Source organism: Apteryx rowi, unplaced genomic scaffold (assembly GCF_003343035.1).
Source record: "Apteryx rowi isolate R43461 unplaced genomic scaffold, aptRow1 scaffold_501, whole genome shotgun sequence".
Classification (NCBI taxonomy): domain Eukaryota; kingdom Metazoa; phylum Chordata; class Aves; order Apterygiformes; family Apterygidae; genus Apteryx; species Apteryx rowi.
In genome coordinates, this window is record NW_020450763.1 from 224,660 (window position 1) to 239,616 (window position 14,957).

Here is a 14,957-nt window from a genome sequence, read left to right on the forward strand (position 1 = left end):
ACTCAGAAATAAGGGGGGTGATCATACTGTACAAACTGTTGTACATTGCAGAGTAATTATGAGAGGTTGAACCAGGCTAAAGCATTTTTTTAGTAGATGAACTATTTTTCTTTTGAAGCTCAGTGGACTTCCCTAATTTTCACAGTAATCCTAGATTTTTTTCTGATTCTAGAATTTTAATTTGTTTCAAATCACAAAGACATTTCATATTTGTGTTTGGGAGTGTTTGCTAATGTAAATTAAATCAAGAACATGCTTTCATGGCACCTATTGAAATTTTATTACAAGGTGATTTCTGTTAGAAGTTATTGATACTACCTACAACACAGATGGAAATCCTGACTTCTCCCAATGCTGTTTTCTGATGCAATAATCAATGCATAACTCTTTCACCTCCTTGCATGTTCTGCTTTCAGAGTTAAGCTTGCTTCTTGATTTCTTTCTAGAAGTGGCAAACGACATTCCAGATTTCTGTGTCTGACGTTTCCTTCTGTTGTCACACAGAGATGTCTTCTGGTTTGCCCCACATTCAGTTTTTCGTTTTCCCTTGATCTCTCCTACCTATTTGGCAAATTCCCAAAGCAAGTGATTAATGATACTTGATTGCTTGTTGTCATCCAAACAAAAGTTCTCTAGTAGATGGGGGAAGAAGTATAACTGCTATTATTCGAACAGAGGTCAATACAGGGACCTGATTTTATACTGAAGAAGGGAAAAGTATCTAAAAAATTGTATGCAGTGATGTAAGTGTATTTTCCATATATAAAATTTAGTGCCAAATCTCCAGTGTTTTACTTTAAGGAAAAGCAGTTGTGCAGACAAGTTAGTACTCAAATGTTTCTTCATTTATTTTTTTCTGTAATCATTTAAGCTCTCTCTTAGGTGTAGGTGAATGTTTTCAGACCATAACATAATCCATATGGTGCTGCTTTTTTTTTTTTTTTTCCCCGCTGTTACACTTCTCTTGTAGTTAGCTCTTTCTTATTATAGGTAATAAACCTTCCCTGCATACTGGTACAATTTCTTTATGCTGATGGTTCATTAATTACATTGCTTTCTGGTTAACCCTTTAATGAAAGCAATAAGATTTGTTGTAAAATGCAATTATGAGCACAGAATTCTGTAATCCAGAGATAATCTGAAAATAAGACTCAAATGGATGCCACTGAGTGAAAGGACCTGTGATTCCAGTATGATGTGCTGGATATATGGCCCTTAACATCCTTTGAAGAAATACTGCTGACCTTTCTTATATATCTCTAATTACTGGTGGCATTTCCATGCTTTAGTTGCATTTGGTTATTCTTACGTGATTTGATAGCAACAGATACCTTTTTATTTCCTCTGTTTTCAGACATGTAGACTATTAGTCAGTTAAACTTGCTGTGATGCTGTCTGTTTCTCTCCCTTCTTCCCTCCTGGCAACCCTTACCCAGAATCATTTAATATCACTACTTCACCAATGCAGAGTTGTACAACAAAGTGTACAAACATAACTAAAACCACTGGACTTTGTAGAATATGCCTGTGAAGATGGGCTAAAGATAAGCCACCAACCTTTGCACAGTTGCAGATGAAGTGTGCTTACATATTTGTTTATCTGACTGCCAGTGCAGAAGAATGTGGTGGTAGTCCATRATAAAGATGAAAAGCCAACACTAGTTGGCTTGGGGATGGGACTAACTAATCTTGGACTGTTACAGCCATTCGGGCCAGTTTGAATGTTCCAGTTCACTGAGGCCCAAATCTGCAAGGAGCTTCAAATTGGTGGGCCTTTTGACAGTTTGAGTACTTGAATTATAAATTTCTTGGGTATGGACCGTATGTGCTTCATTCATAACAGAGTGAAACCTCTGCCATTGTTCACTGTATAGTCAGTATTGCTAACTATTTTTATGAAGTATGTGCTCTTTCATTTTATCAATTTTGTGAATTGGGAAAGAGAAAAAGGATGTACATAGAATGTGCTTAGAAGGCACTGAGTTTACACTATAGGAATGCATTTCAGTTCTGTGCAAAATAGTTATTAGTCTGCATGACTGGTAGAAAAGGTAGAGCTTTGTAAATGTTGCAGTAGAAGAGTCTTCAGAGATGATTACTTTTACAAGCTTAAAAGTATTCTTGACTTTAGGTTGCTCAGTCGTGGTGAATGGGACATCAGTACACTTTAGCATATGCTTATTTGTTTAATCTTAAGCCTTGCATTTAATTTAGTTTTGTGTTTTGATAATAGATATATTTCTTACTGGACTTATTGGTATTTGCTTTTACTATCTTTTGAAAACTGTGGGAGAGATGGCGACACTAACATGAACAGCAGAGGCTAGATCTGCAAAGCTGTCTCTATTGATGTATGAAGTTCTGTAGAAGACTTAGTGAGCATTGAGGGAAGTTCCACATGCCTGCTGATGACCATTTCCTCTTTACTTTTTAAACCATTTTGCAGTTGCACGGAGAGGGTTTGGGTTTCAAACAAATGGTTTCAAAGTAGGAAAAATTGTTGTTTAGTTTAGCTGAAAGTGTTAAAATTTATATAGAACGAATAGTTAAATTTCTTATTTGTACACTGTTGTATATTCTTATGTGGTTTAAATGTATTCTAGCTGTACTCTCTCTACACAGAAAAGGCCAGGTGTGGTTTGAGATGAGCTTTCCAAGCCAGTTCTGCAGTGAATTGACTGTATTCTGAACTGGGTCTCAGATCTGTTTCATTTCCTCTTCTCCCTTCTTCTCTTTTGTGGTGTTGTGGTAAATGTTGAAATTGCCTCTCTGAGGTTGAAATTGTCTCTGAGGTGACTGCTCTGGAGATTTTTGACTGAGCAAAGTTAATATATTTTGAAAAATAATTAGTTGCCTTCTTTTAACAACTGAAGTTCCACAACATAAGCAAGATTTCTCATGTCTGTATTTTTCCCACCAGCTTCTCTGCTCATGATTGTGTTGGTGTTGTACGATTCCTACTTGAAGAGATACCTCCTTTTCTTTGTCAATTAAAAGAAACCTCTTTCTCTAGAATTAGAGTTTAACTTGACAGTTTTTCAAATTTTAGAAAATAATGAAAAAATCATCTCTTGGTAGTTCTGATCCATTTCTTTTATGTGATGTAGTAACTCCATTGAGGGGAAGATGGGAAGATCTGTACAGGATTATACAGGATGTTCTCTTTGACATAGATTAGGTAATTGATATATATGACAGTTGATTGACAGGCACTTGATTTAGATTCTCATATCTCTATGAAAATATATAGATACAATATGTTTAAGTTAGCGTTGAAGTTCAATACACTGCTGTATTTCCTCTCCCCTCCTCTAATATCTATTCACTGATAAACAGCAGAGTTTCCTTTTTTCTTTTGTTTAGATGTAATAATATTTTCAATCCTGCTTCCTGTATATATCATAATTCTTTGGATAACAAAAAATCTGTTGAGGCTTCCATTTATGTTTTTGCATAATACTCTAATGCAAATCTTGCTGTTCTGTAAAAAAGAAAATAATAATATGTATGAACATGTGTTTAAAAAAAAAAGTGTTCAGAAGCAATTAAAAGTTGCTTCTAAATCACAATCCTTACCATTGCTGATTTGTGAATAATAGTACTGAAGGAATAGTGTAACGTGCAATGTCAGACTCTGTTTCCGCTCAGTTCAAATTTTTTAATTCCTGCTTATATATGGCTACAACAATACTTGAGGACCTCAGGGTGATGTGTTGTTTGGAAGCTGTTGGTTGAGAACTGCCCGTGTAGGATAACCGTTCTGACAGGTCATCAGAAAATGTGTGGAAATATTGAATTAGCCACACTCATTTTGCTGTAAAAATCTGAGAGACTTATGTAAGTTCCTGATTTTTTTTTTTAACCCTCAGAATAACTTACGTTTTTCTTATTSGAAAGCAGAGACTGAGTGTCTATACTACCCAGGTGTGTGTAGTGTTTAATATGACTTTCAGAGTCATAAAGTGGAGGCTTTTTAAACAGGGGCTTCAGTATGTAGAGTTATTTTAGTGGCTCCCAATCTGTTACTGAATGGCTGAACCTGTATGGTGGGTCCTGAGAATACTTTGCAGATCCTAGGTCCAGGCATATGCTTCAACTGCCTCTGCAGTGTAATTGTACTTTTCACTAAAGTACAATTAGATGAGACATCTGAAATAATTTAACACCATATTCTTGATAAAGTTGGTTTTTCCCTTCTCCCATGCTGTTCCCATCTTCTCCCTTCTGCTTGCCCTGATGATCACCTGCCCTCTTCTTGTGCTGATTCAGTCCTGGAAACTGGCACAAAGCTATTTGCTTTGTTGAATAACCTGCCTAGGGAACATATGAACATCAAGGAGGTGAGGAGTAGAAGGCAGTAAGCTGTGATGTTCTCTCACTCTTTTCTTCTAACTGCACCTAATATCACTGACTGAACCTAGATATCTCGTGTGAGAGAGTCTGTGTCCTCTTCTCCCTGCTCCCACCTCTTAGCAAAAGAACAAGTATACATTTTTAGGTTTCCTTATAGTTTCAAATATAGAAAAATGTAATTTGAGCTACATGAAATTTGCTTTAATCAATTAGGAATAGTTCATTTTTAATTACCTTTATAAAAATCCTGATTTGTATTTTGCTAAAAAATTGAAACACTTGAAAAAGCAGAACTGAAATATGCAACTCCAAAAAAACTCACCTTGAAATAAAAATGTTCATCTTTATATGAAATGTATATGGGAGAGATTGCTAGGTAATTTAATATTAAAACAGTTGTTACTTATATACACATGCACGGGTGAACATATTCTCTTAAACTGTTCAGTTTTGCAACTGTCTCCTAGAAGCTAGCCTGTCAAGGGTAAACAGAGAAGGTTATTGTAGCTTGTTTAAATAATCAAATCAGAACAAAAGCAAAGCATGCTTTGAGATAATCAGGTAGGTAATTAAAGGGTTAAGTTTATTCTACTGGGATACCTCAACTTTTAGAGTCCTTTCATATATGTTCCTTAGATCTATGATTCCTAAGGGGGATCATTTCTGTACAAGTGACAGAGGGAAGGAGGGAAGTTCAAGGAGTCTCAGCTCCTTTACAGGGAGGGGAAAAAAGTACCAAACAAGAAAGCCTTTTCCTATATTGAAAGCTGTCTGTAAATCTGTGTTTCCTGATTAACTGTTACYTGAATGTATGAATGCACAGTGGGAGTGAGGCCAGAAGAGTAGAAGAGTAGTAAAATGTTCGTCAGGTCCTGAGAGAAGGCCTGACACTGTTTGTGGATCCTCTTCCATTTATTGTGACACTGCTAGTACAAATATAATATTTGCAATGTTGACACAAGAATAATGTCTGTCAGAGTAGGTGAGAATTTGTGGAAGAATAAAGGTGTTGTAACAATAGAACTCCACCACAGCTTTCTGGGGTAGAAGGTTCCTTGATGTCTTATTCCAAATATTTCCTCAAACTCTTGAATTTGTTTGATTTTTTTTTTTTTTTTTGTATTTTTTTTCCCTGATAACTGCTATGCTGTTGTAGTAGAATAACAGCAGATTTCCATTTCTTTTCTGGTTTCAAAATCTTTTTAAACTTTGCAGAACATTGTACATCCATGGTCATACGAAGTTGGATTTCATGGTCTGGTATACTGCAATTGAAAAAGCAGCAGGTACAGATGGTAATGCCTTACAAGATCAGCAGCTCAGCAAAAATGATGTTCCTATTATAGTGAACAGCTGTATAGCATTTGTTACACAGTATGGTAAGTATAGCAGATTTTTATTCAATTTAGGATCATTTGTGTAATACCTAAGCTGCCACACCATTGAATCTCATTGAACGGATTTATGTATACATAAACTAAAACCATGCCCCTCATTAGCCCTGCTACTCGTTGATGGGATAGCAAAGTACAGTGCAGTGCATCTGAGAATGAGCAGTTTGGGGAGATGCAACTCAGTAGGCCCCCCTTCATATTTTTAAATTTGACTTTTTTGCTTGATGTAGCTCAGCCTTTGGGTCCAATGCCTCAGAGCAGAACACCTCTGGCTGGAAAGTAAGTTATAGGAACCAGGAGAGGTTATGGCCTGGACTGGTCAGCATATCTTCTGGGAAACTGGTATAAACTGTGCTGCCTGTGTTGAGTCTTAAGGCTGCTTCTGTTTCAGCATAATGGCCTAAGGAAGTATAATTGCTTACTGTTTGCTTAAGTAATTATCGCCAGCATAATTTTCCATAGCATTAGAACATATATAGATGATGTCTTTTTCCTTTGTACTGCTGAGAATTAATCAGTCCTTTTGTGAAATGCTACCTACGTATCAACCCTGTACAAATCAGTTTTCAGGATAATGCTCTCTGTGACCTCTGCCAATATGAGAAAGCCTAACTTATATTTCAGTGGTGAATATTTAAGAGAATAACTTTTGACTAAAACCAAGAAAAAATGATTTGCAGGCTTTTTTTTATCATCAGCAGTAGGAATTATTGTGTTTCATGCACTGAAATGTTAAAGCCCAATAATTATGTTCCCCAATCAGAACACTCACTAGATGTGTTTTAAGTTAAAATTCAATTTTCTAATGTCTTTTAAATAAATTAAATCTTAATTTAAATACTTTTTTTTTTCTTACTGGGTGTAATAATGTTCATTTGAAAGTTGAAGGTGTTAGGCAGGAAGGAATTATTATTTGTATGAAGAATTATTATTTGTATACATTACTTAGATTCATACCTGGTTTTGCTGTCATCATAAAGATTCTGTCATTAGTTGTGGCCTACAAGTGAGAGACCCTATCGGGTCCCACCCCTGTTCCTCAGAGTAACACCACAAAGGCAGAATCAAACAGGAGCGCTTGTGGGCATCACAGTGCAAGGGAGCTGGCAGAAGAACATAAGATGCAGTTTGCATAGGTTTTGGCAGAATTCTTTGTTTGACTAGTACATAAGGAAAGCAGGGTTTTGTAGGCTGTATGATTCCCTTTCTTCAAGCGAAATGGGGAAGGCAGGAAACACCTCTACAAAAAGAAACAATGAGATGGAACATCTATGCCAAGCTTCCACAAGTACTGAAAAAACTTAATGTTTTGTTTCTGGCTACTTTCACATTCAGTAATTGAAGGTAGCGTTAACTGTGTTTTAGACTATGATTTTTAAGCTGTGTTCGGGCTTTGGAGGTTTTAGTCATTATGTACAAGAATAGTGGCTCATTGTTGAAGCCTGTCTGGTAGCTTCCTGAACCTGATAAAAAGCAGAAAAAATGGAATTAGTCCTACTAATCTTGAGGCTTTTGAGAGTGAAATATGTCAGACTGAATGAAGACAGTAATACTTTACTGAGTCCCAAGTCGAGTTGATCAGTAGGGGAAGAAAAGTGTAGGAGTACTGGTTGTGAAAGCAATCATCCTGTGTGCATAGAGACAATACCAGTGATCAAAACTTCTTTCCTTTACTGCGCTTTTTAGAACCATGGTTTTAGGAAGTCGTGAAGAGATTTGGGGATTTGAATTTGTCTGTAAAGTATTCCTAAAATTGCAATCCCAGGCTTGCTTAACATTACGATGGGTATATTTGCAAAGAGGTTTGGGGGGTGTAAGCAGATTGTCAGTGTTTTCCCTCTCACAAGGTGAGGATGTGCAAAAGCTCAGAGATACAGCAATAGCAATCACAGTCTGCTTGACAGCCAGACATACTTTTTGTATGATAAGGTTTCAAATTTTTAAAAGAACACTTGACTTTATTCTTTTGTTTCCTTTTCTTTTTCTCTCATATATTCCTGTAATTTAGGTTTGGGTAGCAAAGAGATCTATCTCAAGAATGGCAATTCTTCCAATGTGGCTGAACTGCTAGAAAGCTTCAAAAAAGATGCAAGAAGTGTTAAACTAAGAGCTGGAAAACATCAGCTTGAAGATGTGACTGATGTACTGAAAAGTTTTCTTTCTCAAATAGATGATGCACTTCTCACTAAAGAACTTTACCCGTTCTGGATCTCTGCATTAGGTAATATATTCAATAACTCTGGATATAAGGAAGGTCATATGCACATTTTCAGTGTCAAATTTAAGGATTTTGTTTATCAGTTGCCCTGTGTAGGCATATATTAGAGGTTTTGATAAGCAAGAAAATAATTATGCATACATTAGTGGGAAAAAATTGCTTAAAGAGATTGGCTGCAGTAGATTCATATGTCAGAAATCTGTTGCCTTTAAGTGAACCAGAATCATAAGAAGAAATAATGATATTTGCTTGACAATACATCTGTAAACAGTAGACCAATATTTCATTGTGTTTTAGTTGTATCAGGCAAGGTAAGTGGGGATGGCCAGTTTTTCATGGAAGCACTGATGATACAATTCAAGAAACAGACAAATGTTTGTTAAGTCATCATCTGCATGATAGCTAGGTCACAGCTTTGACATCTGTGTTCTTTAAATATCTTTTATATAACTTTCCCTATAGGTGCATGTTTGTATATTAATAGTATAGACTTATTAACAATACTTATTAATAGTATAGACTTACTAACAACTGTTACTTATTCTTTGTTTCCTTAGAAATGTGAATTTAATTTGAAAGAACACTTTAGTAGCTTCAACCCAAAGTGTAACTTGTGATGTGTTTGTAACATGAGGATGTGTGTCTTTAAATGGTTGAGAACAGAATCAAGAGCTAACACATTAATTAGTTACGCATTACATAAATCATGATTTTTTTTATAGTATTCTTACAAAAGAGGTATATTTATGTTTATGTTTTTATATTGCACTGTTTGCATAATGCAAGAAACAAAAACTCCTTCGCTCACAAATTGCAGATGATGGTCCAGTACTTAGGTTGCCAGCCCTTATCATGGGAATGGTATTTTTCTCATTGGTTTCTAATGCAATACTAGGCAGTTCCTGATTCGTTCTCTATTTTAACTTCCCTGTGTGAAATGGAGGCCTCACATAGATGATATGAGGATAAATACCTTCCAGGGGATGAGCTGTGTGTGTAGCATAGCAATAGGAAATGCATAGGAAAAATCAAGATAGAGCATTAGATTTTGCATTAGCGCACTGAAATAGTATAGGCCTATTAACTGTATGCCTAACTTTCTCTGTAGAAAGGATGATTAAAATGACATTTCTCTCTGATTTTGCTTAAGTTAAAACATAACCAGATTGCTTTAATATGAGCCACTATAAGTTTGGGAAATTCAGGTATGAATATTACACATTTTTGATCTTTCATCTCAGTTTGAACAAACTGGAGGGAAGAATATTAAGAATGTATTTACTCATCACAAGATTGCTCTCATCTCATCAGGAATCAGCAAAAGTTGTATCTCTAACAGTTTAGGGTTAAATTAGCTCTTTTGTGAAAGTACATAATGGTGTCCTACTGATTTAACTTCCTGATTTGTGTGTGGGACTAAAATTCTGCTTCAGCTTTAAAGCAGATAATCCTGTTCTGTTGTAGATAAGTGACACCAAAAGTACTTGTAGGAAGACCAAAACACTTAGGAAGATAGATGCCCCAGAGAGCAAAATTTACACGGAGTTGAAGACTTTGAAACTGCTTTTTTTCTTGTTTTTGTTGGTTTTTTTTTTCCAATTATCCAAGAAATCAAAACATTGTGCATTCAGTAGTTGAGAGCGCTAGCAATCACCTGAAAGGGATGAGGTTTTTTTCCATGGTGTTCATTTTAAGAAATTTGAGGCAAATAAGGGACTGAGAAGAAAAAAAATTTTTTAATGTTAGTAATTGTGCTCCTGCCCTGAGCAGGGTTATGCTCTGTAGTCTTTACGCAACAGTCTCTATGCAACATAGAGAGGCAGGCTTAATTTAAAGATAGAGCACTGTGACAGTGGCTCAGACACTATCATTTTAAAGACTGGAATTGCTGTTATTGTGTCTGCCACTGTTCAGCTACATTACTTTGTACAACTTACTTGCCACCGCTTCTCTTTTGCTTGGCTCTTATTAGTCTTATATGTTTAGAACTTCAAATTACTACTAGTACTTTGGACCTTGATACACTACTCTAATAAAAATAAAAAGATGAAAAGGTCTTGTTATTTCTCAACTCTGGGAACTCTTAGAAGTATTTTCACGCACGTGCATGTGCACACATGCACACATATGCACACACACACTACGGGTTAAAATGTCCTTTGAGTGGAAAAGCAATTGTTTTTCTGGGATTTAGTCTTAAACTGTAGCAAATGGTGCTTGAACATAGAAATGCAGCTCTTTATTGCTGATGTTCTTTCCCTGAACTAGTATACAATAATAGACTGTTGATAATAGATTGTCTGTATTGTCTTCATAAAGAATGGGTTGATTGGGTAAATTGTAATTTTAAATGACTAGATGTTGCTGATGTAGTTAACGAGAATTGCTTTTGGTTTTTAATGTACACTGTTACTAATGCTCAATGATTATTATTTTCCACCAGACACACAGAATGAAAAGGAACGTGTGAGGAAGTATGGAGCTTTTATTCGGACGCTTCCATCAGTCAATAGAGCAACTTTGGCTGCTTTAACTGAACACCTTTACAGGTCAATGCAAATAATGCACTGTAGCAGAGAAATGCTTGTAGTCTGGTCTCAGTATTACTCTAGAATTAATGAAATGTGGATTGTTTCATCAACTAGTAAGCATCAGACCTTAAATAGTTGCCATGATTAATTATAATAGATCCTAGGCAATGCTCCCTTTAATTTATAAATTYTTTTTTCTTCAGTTGAATTTTCAGCAGTAGACACCTATAAATATCAATTGGATGGAGCAGCGGGAGAGGGCTGCCAGTGTCTGTGTCCAAGTAGGGTAATTTTTGATGGAGCTTCTTTATATGAGGTCATTTACCCCAGTCTGCTAGTCTTCCAGAGAATTGTTGCAAGTGACTCCTGAGATTAAAAGAATTTTCAAAATAAATGTCCTTCTCTATAAACTGTATTGCACCAGATGACTTTGAGAATTAACTACCCTTCCTGTATTTCATCGCTGTTTCATTCTGCAGCTGAGGCAGCTGTGGAGAATATCCAAAATATAGACTGGGACAAACAACAAATCTTATTACTAAACCAAAAAGCAGCAGGAAATGTATAAAAAATGTACAACTTTGATGATTCTGCAGAACCATGGCTAAATAGTATTGGCCATTATTATATGGTATTAGTGTCCATTGAACAAGTCAAGTTACTGTGTTCCTGGTAAAGTAGGGAGTAGAGAATGTGTCAAACTTTATCTTATGGGATACTGTGTTTAGAAATAAAGCTGCTAAAAAGCGGTGTCCTTTAAAAACTATTTATGCAAATATTAAAATGATTAATGCTATTCTTGGGATAATGATTACAGTAATAATTGCAATTAATGATGTTTCTAAGCATATCCAGTTGAGATACTTGCATGCTCTTATAGCTGCTCTGAAAGTAGTTTGTATTCATGTAACATCCAAAATTCTGTGATATTTTCAAGTGTTTGATTCCTGAAGAAGACATATTATGTAAACAATAGAACTGATACGAAAACTATATGATAAAAATAGAAACAAAAAATGTTTCCGTTTCTTTCCATGTTTTGTGTGATCTTAGATCATCAGCTTGCAGGATATAGTTATATAATATAGCAAATAATTCTGATATCACTTGAGATGCAGACAGAAAGTATGTGTTTTCATTTCTATAATGAGATGGGAGATCAGGTATACATAACAATAAATAATATTTGGTTGGTCATTTCATTTAATGTAGTTATTCTTTTTGAAATGCACTCCATATTCTGTAGAGGAGCTCTGAACAACTGAAGGAACAATGGAGCTTTCTAAATAGATTTATTTTTCCTTCAACAGGGTGCAGAAATGTTCTGAAATCAATCATATGAACCCTCACAATCTAGCCATGGTGTTTTCCTCATGCTTATTTCAAACTAAAGGCCAGACTAGTGAAGAAGTCAATGTAATTGAAGATTTAATAAAAAATTATGTACAACTCTTTGATGTAGGTATCTTTATATAAAATAGTGTCCTAATTGCTCTACTGATAGACGTGATAAAATACTGAAATCTTTTTACAGTTAAAGATGATTCTTTCACAAACAGATTTTATTTGGTGTTCGTTACACTGATTTGCAAGGCTGTTGAACTTTCTTATTCAATGGACTTTGTCTGCTTTAAATGTTAATTCCCAGATAGTTTAACCTGAGTAGGAAAAGCTATATTTATAGGATTGCTGAGAATCACTTTTCCAAAAGGATGCCCAGAACTCTTCTTGCTGGCACTAGCATACCAATTTTTAAGGAAACTTCGGGATGATGACTATTATCTTAGTCTCTGATCTCTGGTAACAAATAGAAGAAACATTTGAATCCCAGGGTCTAGAAAGGACGTTGAATCCAGCTAGACTGAGAAGTTACTGCTAGCACAAATTTATTGTAGCCCTTTCCATTTGGAGTTTACTATTCTACTGTAATATTCTGTTTGGGAGTTTAATATATATTTGATAAAGTGTGTAATATCCTGTCAATGAAATAGCTTTTCTGACTGACAGAATATTTTGCATAACTGCTCCTACAAGAGTGGGGTTAATATTGTAGGAATTCCTCTATTTTTTATAATATAGTAGTATTTATGTTAGCTTATTTTATGTTTATAGTTTTTGTATTAGTTTTCYTATAATTTACAAAGATGATCAATTTTGAACAGATTAATGAAGGCCAGGTCAAACAAATGGATATTGAGAACAGCTTTATTACGAGGTGGAAAGACACTCAGGTAAGTGGCAAAAATCAACGGGTATAAAAAGATTTTAACAAATAGTATTTTGTTATTTTTTAGGGTTCTTTACCTAGATTTCTAAATGTAAATTTCTAAATTTGTATAGTGACTTGCATTTTTAAATACAGGGCTGGGAGGAAAAAAAGAAAAGAGGAAGTGTAAACTAATAAAGCAAAACTATGGAATCATGTTCTGGCCTGAGCACTGGCATAACATACAAATTGGTACATCCTGCTCACATTTTTACTACGCTTCATAGATTGTAATGGAAAGGAATGATCAACATTAAGTGTGAAAGCGATGACCTCTCTTTTTAGTTTTTAAACATGCATGTTAAAATCTGGAAGTGTATGTTAATACTTCTATTATTTCAAGAGCTTTGCGCACATGTGGTCTCTGTTCATTAGAGAATAACCATCCCTGTGAGTTTAAAGTGTCTGAATCTTTTGCTGCGTCTTGGTTTTGGGACTAAATATTGAACCCTGAACTACAAACACTATTTGGGGAACCACCAGACACATACATGGTTACTTCAGTCAGATTGAACTCTGGAATAGAATAAAGAAAACAGGAGATCTTGTTATCAGCTTGAATTCCAGTCTTGCCTGTAACAGCTTCTGAATAACTTCAGAATTGGTAAGAAACAGCAAAGTGATAGCATATTTCACTGTCTGAGTAGTCTTTGTGTACAGCCCTAATTAAAGCAAAAACTGGTAGGTTTTATAACATGGCCAAGCTATATGAATGAAGAGAAGTAAAGGGAAGCGTAGGGAGCCTGCAAGCTCTTTCAGAAATCTGAAGTAGCGGAGGAGAAGCTTTCAGTAATTTTGGAGCTTTAGAAACTGGAAAAGAAAACTAGAAGAAACAAAACTGTGATCCTTTCTCTGATGGCTCCCTTCCTCCTTTGCAGGAACTGTTTTGTGGTACCTTGTAAGCCATCACTAAAAAGAAGGGTTTTTGCAAATACGCATGGAAATTGCGTGTTCTGTGCATTGCTGTCTTGAGTCTTACTTCTTCTTCATATTCCCTTCTTGTCTGGGTGCAGCGTAGCAGGAAACAATGATAGACTGAATAATATAGTAGCAACTGCTGGTTAGGTGGGTTCATCTAAAATTGAAGCTGTGAGGAATATAAAGAAGTGTTTTTTTTCTGTATTTTTTTCCACCACAGATACCACTGTGAAATCCCCTTTGGGTGGTCTGTCATATTTGGAAGGCTGTCTATTGAAGAAAGATATGAGAGACTTTGTTTTCATTTTTAAAATAAAAGTCTAGGCTTTCTGAAATCATTTTTTTTCTTTTTATTAAAAAATTTGCAGCACCTGACAAAGCTAGTCCTCTCAATATAATCAAATTTTAACCTTCATGAATACTTGAGCCTGTTTGGGCTTGTTTCCCTGGGACTCTACAAGCTGTTAGGAGGTGGAGTTATAAAAAGATTGAACCATGATTTTAGCTATCCTAATTTGGCTCTCAGTGGAGTCTCTACCTTTAATAATCAGCTTTCTGAATTGTTGGTTACACCTACTCCATTAATAGGCTCTGGCTTGATTCTCATCATACACATTGCTAAGCTTTAAATCCTTGAAAAAAAAAGTATTAGTATCACAGAATGAAAGAAAATCCTATTCAAACAAAGTCTCTTACCTTGCAGCTGCAAAGGGCTGATTTGCAGTGTCTTCTGGTACAAAATTTAGGAGGCAGCAATAAAAGGGATTCTTATTTTGTTGTACGCAACTGTCAAATCAGTTCTTAAAAATACATTGCTAGAATTGACAACTTTTAGTTTCAGAGAGACTACTTGTACAAATAGAATAATAGAAAATTGAAGTAAATGGCTCTTCCTATTTTAGTTTGAAGGGAATGAAAGGGCTAGAAAGAAATGTACTTGGAATTGTATTAAGATATATAAATTTAATTTTTTTTTTGTCATCCCCGGGGGAAAAAAATTCTCCAAAGGGCATGACAAGTGCTAAATACTTAAATCTGATGTACCATAGTCTCAGCTGGACTATGGAATCTGCCCACTGAAGCTGCTAGATATGACATGTTGCTGCCATTAAATAGTCACTGAATCATATTATTGCCTGAGTTCTCAGTAAATTTTTGTTGTCTTCATTAACTGTGGGGCAGAAGTCCGCCTTGGCTGGCTCTGTGGTCCTCAGACCCCAGCTGCCCAGGGCAGAGGCCTGACCCGAGCATGCCCCCCTTCTTTGCTGGCCCGTAAA

General features: G+C 35.6%; 1 protein-coding gene across 2 annotated transcripts in view; it reads left to right on the forward strand.

Annotated features, from left to right (window-relative positions):
• ARAP2 (ArfGAP with RhoGAP domain, ankyrin repeat and PH domain 2) overlaps positions 1–14,957 on the forward strand; it is a 131,098-nt gene that overhangs the window by 79,059 nt on the left and 37,082 nt on the right. For both annotated transcript variants that reach the window (XM_026079888.1, XM_026079889.1), the window contains exons 20-24: positions 5,569–5,732; positions 7,756–7,968; positions 10,409–10,514; positions 11,807–11,954; positions 12,659–12,727. In XM_026079888.1, coding sequence (XP_025935673.1) covers positions 5,569–5,732; positions 7,756–7,968; positions 10,409–10,514; positions 11,807–11,954; positions 12,659–12,727 — 700 coding nt within the window. The remainder of the gene's footprint in view (positions 1–5,568; positions 5,733–7,755; positions 7,969–10,408; positions 10,515–11,806; positions 11,955–12,658; positions 12,728–14,957) is intronic.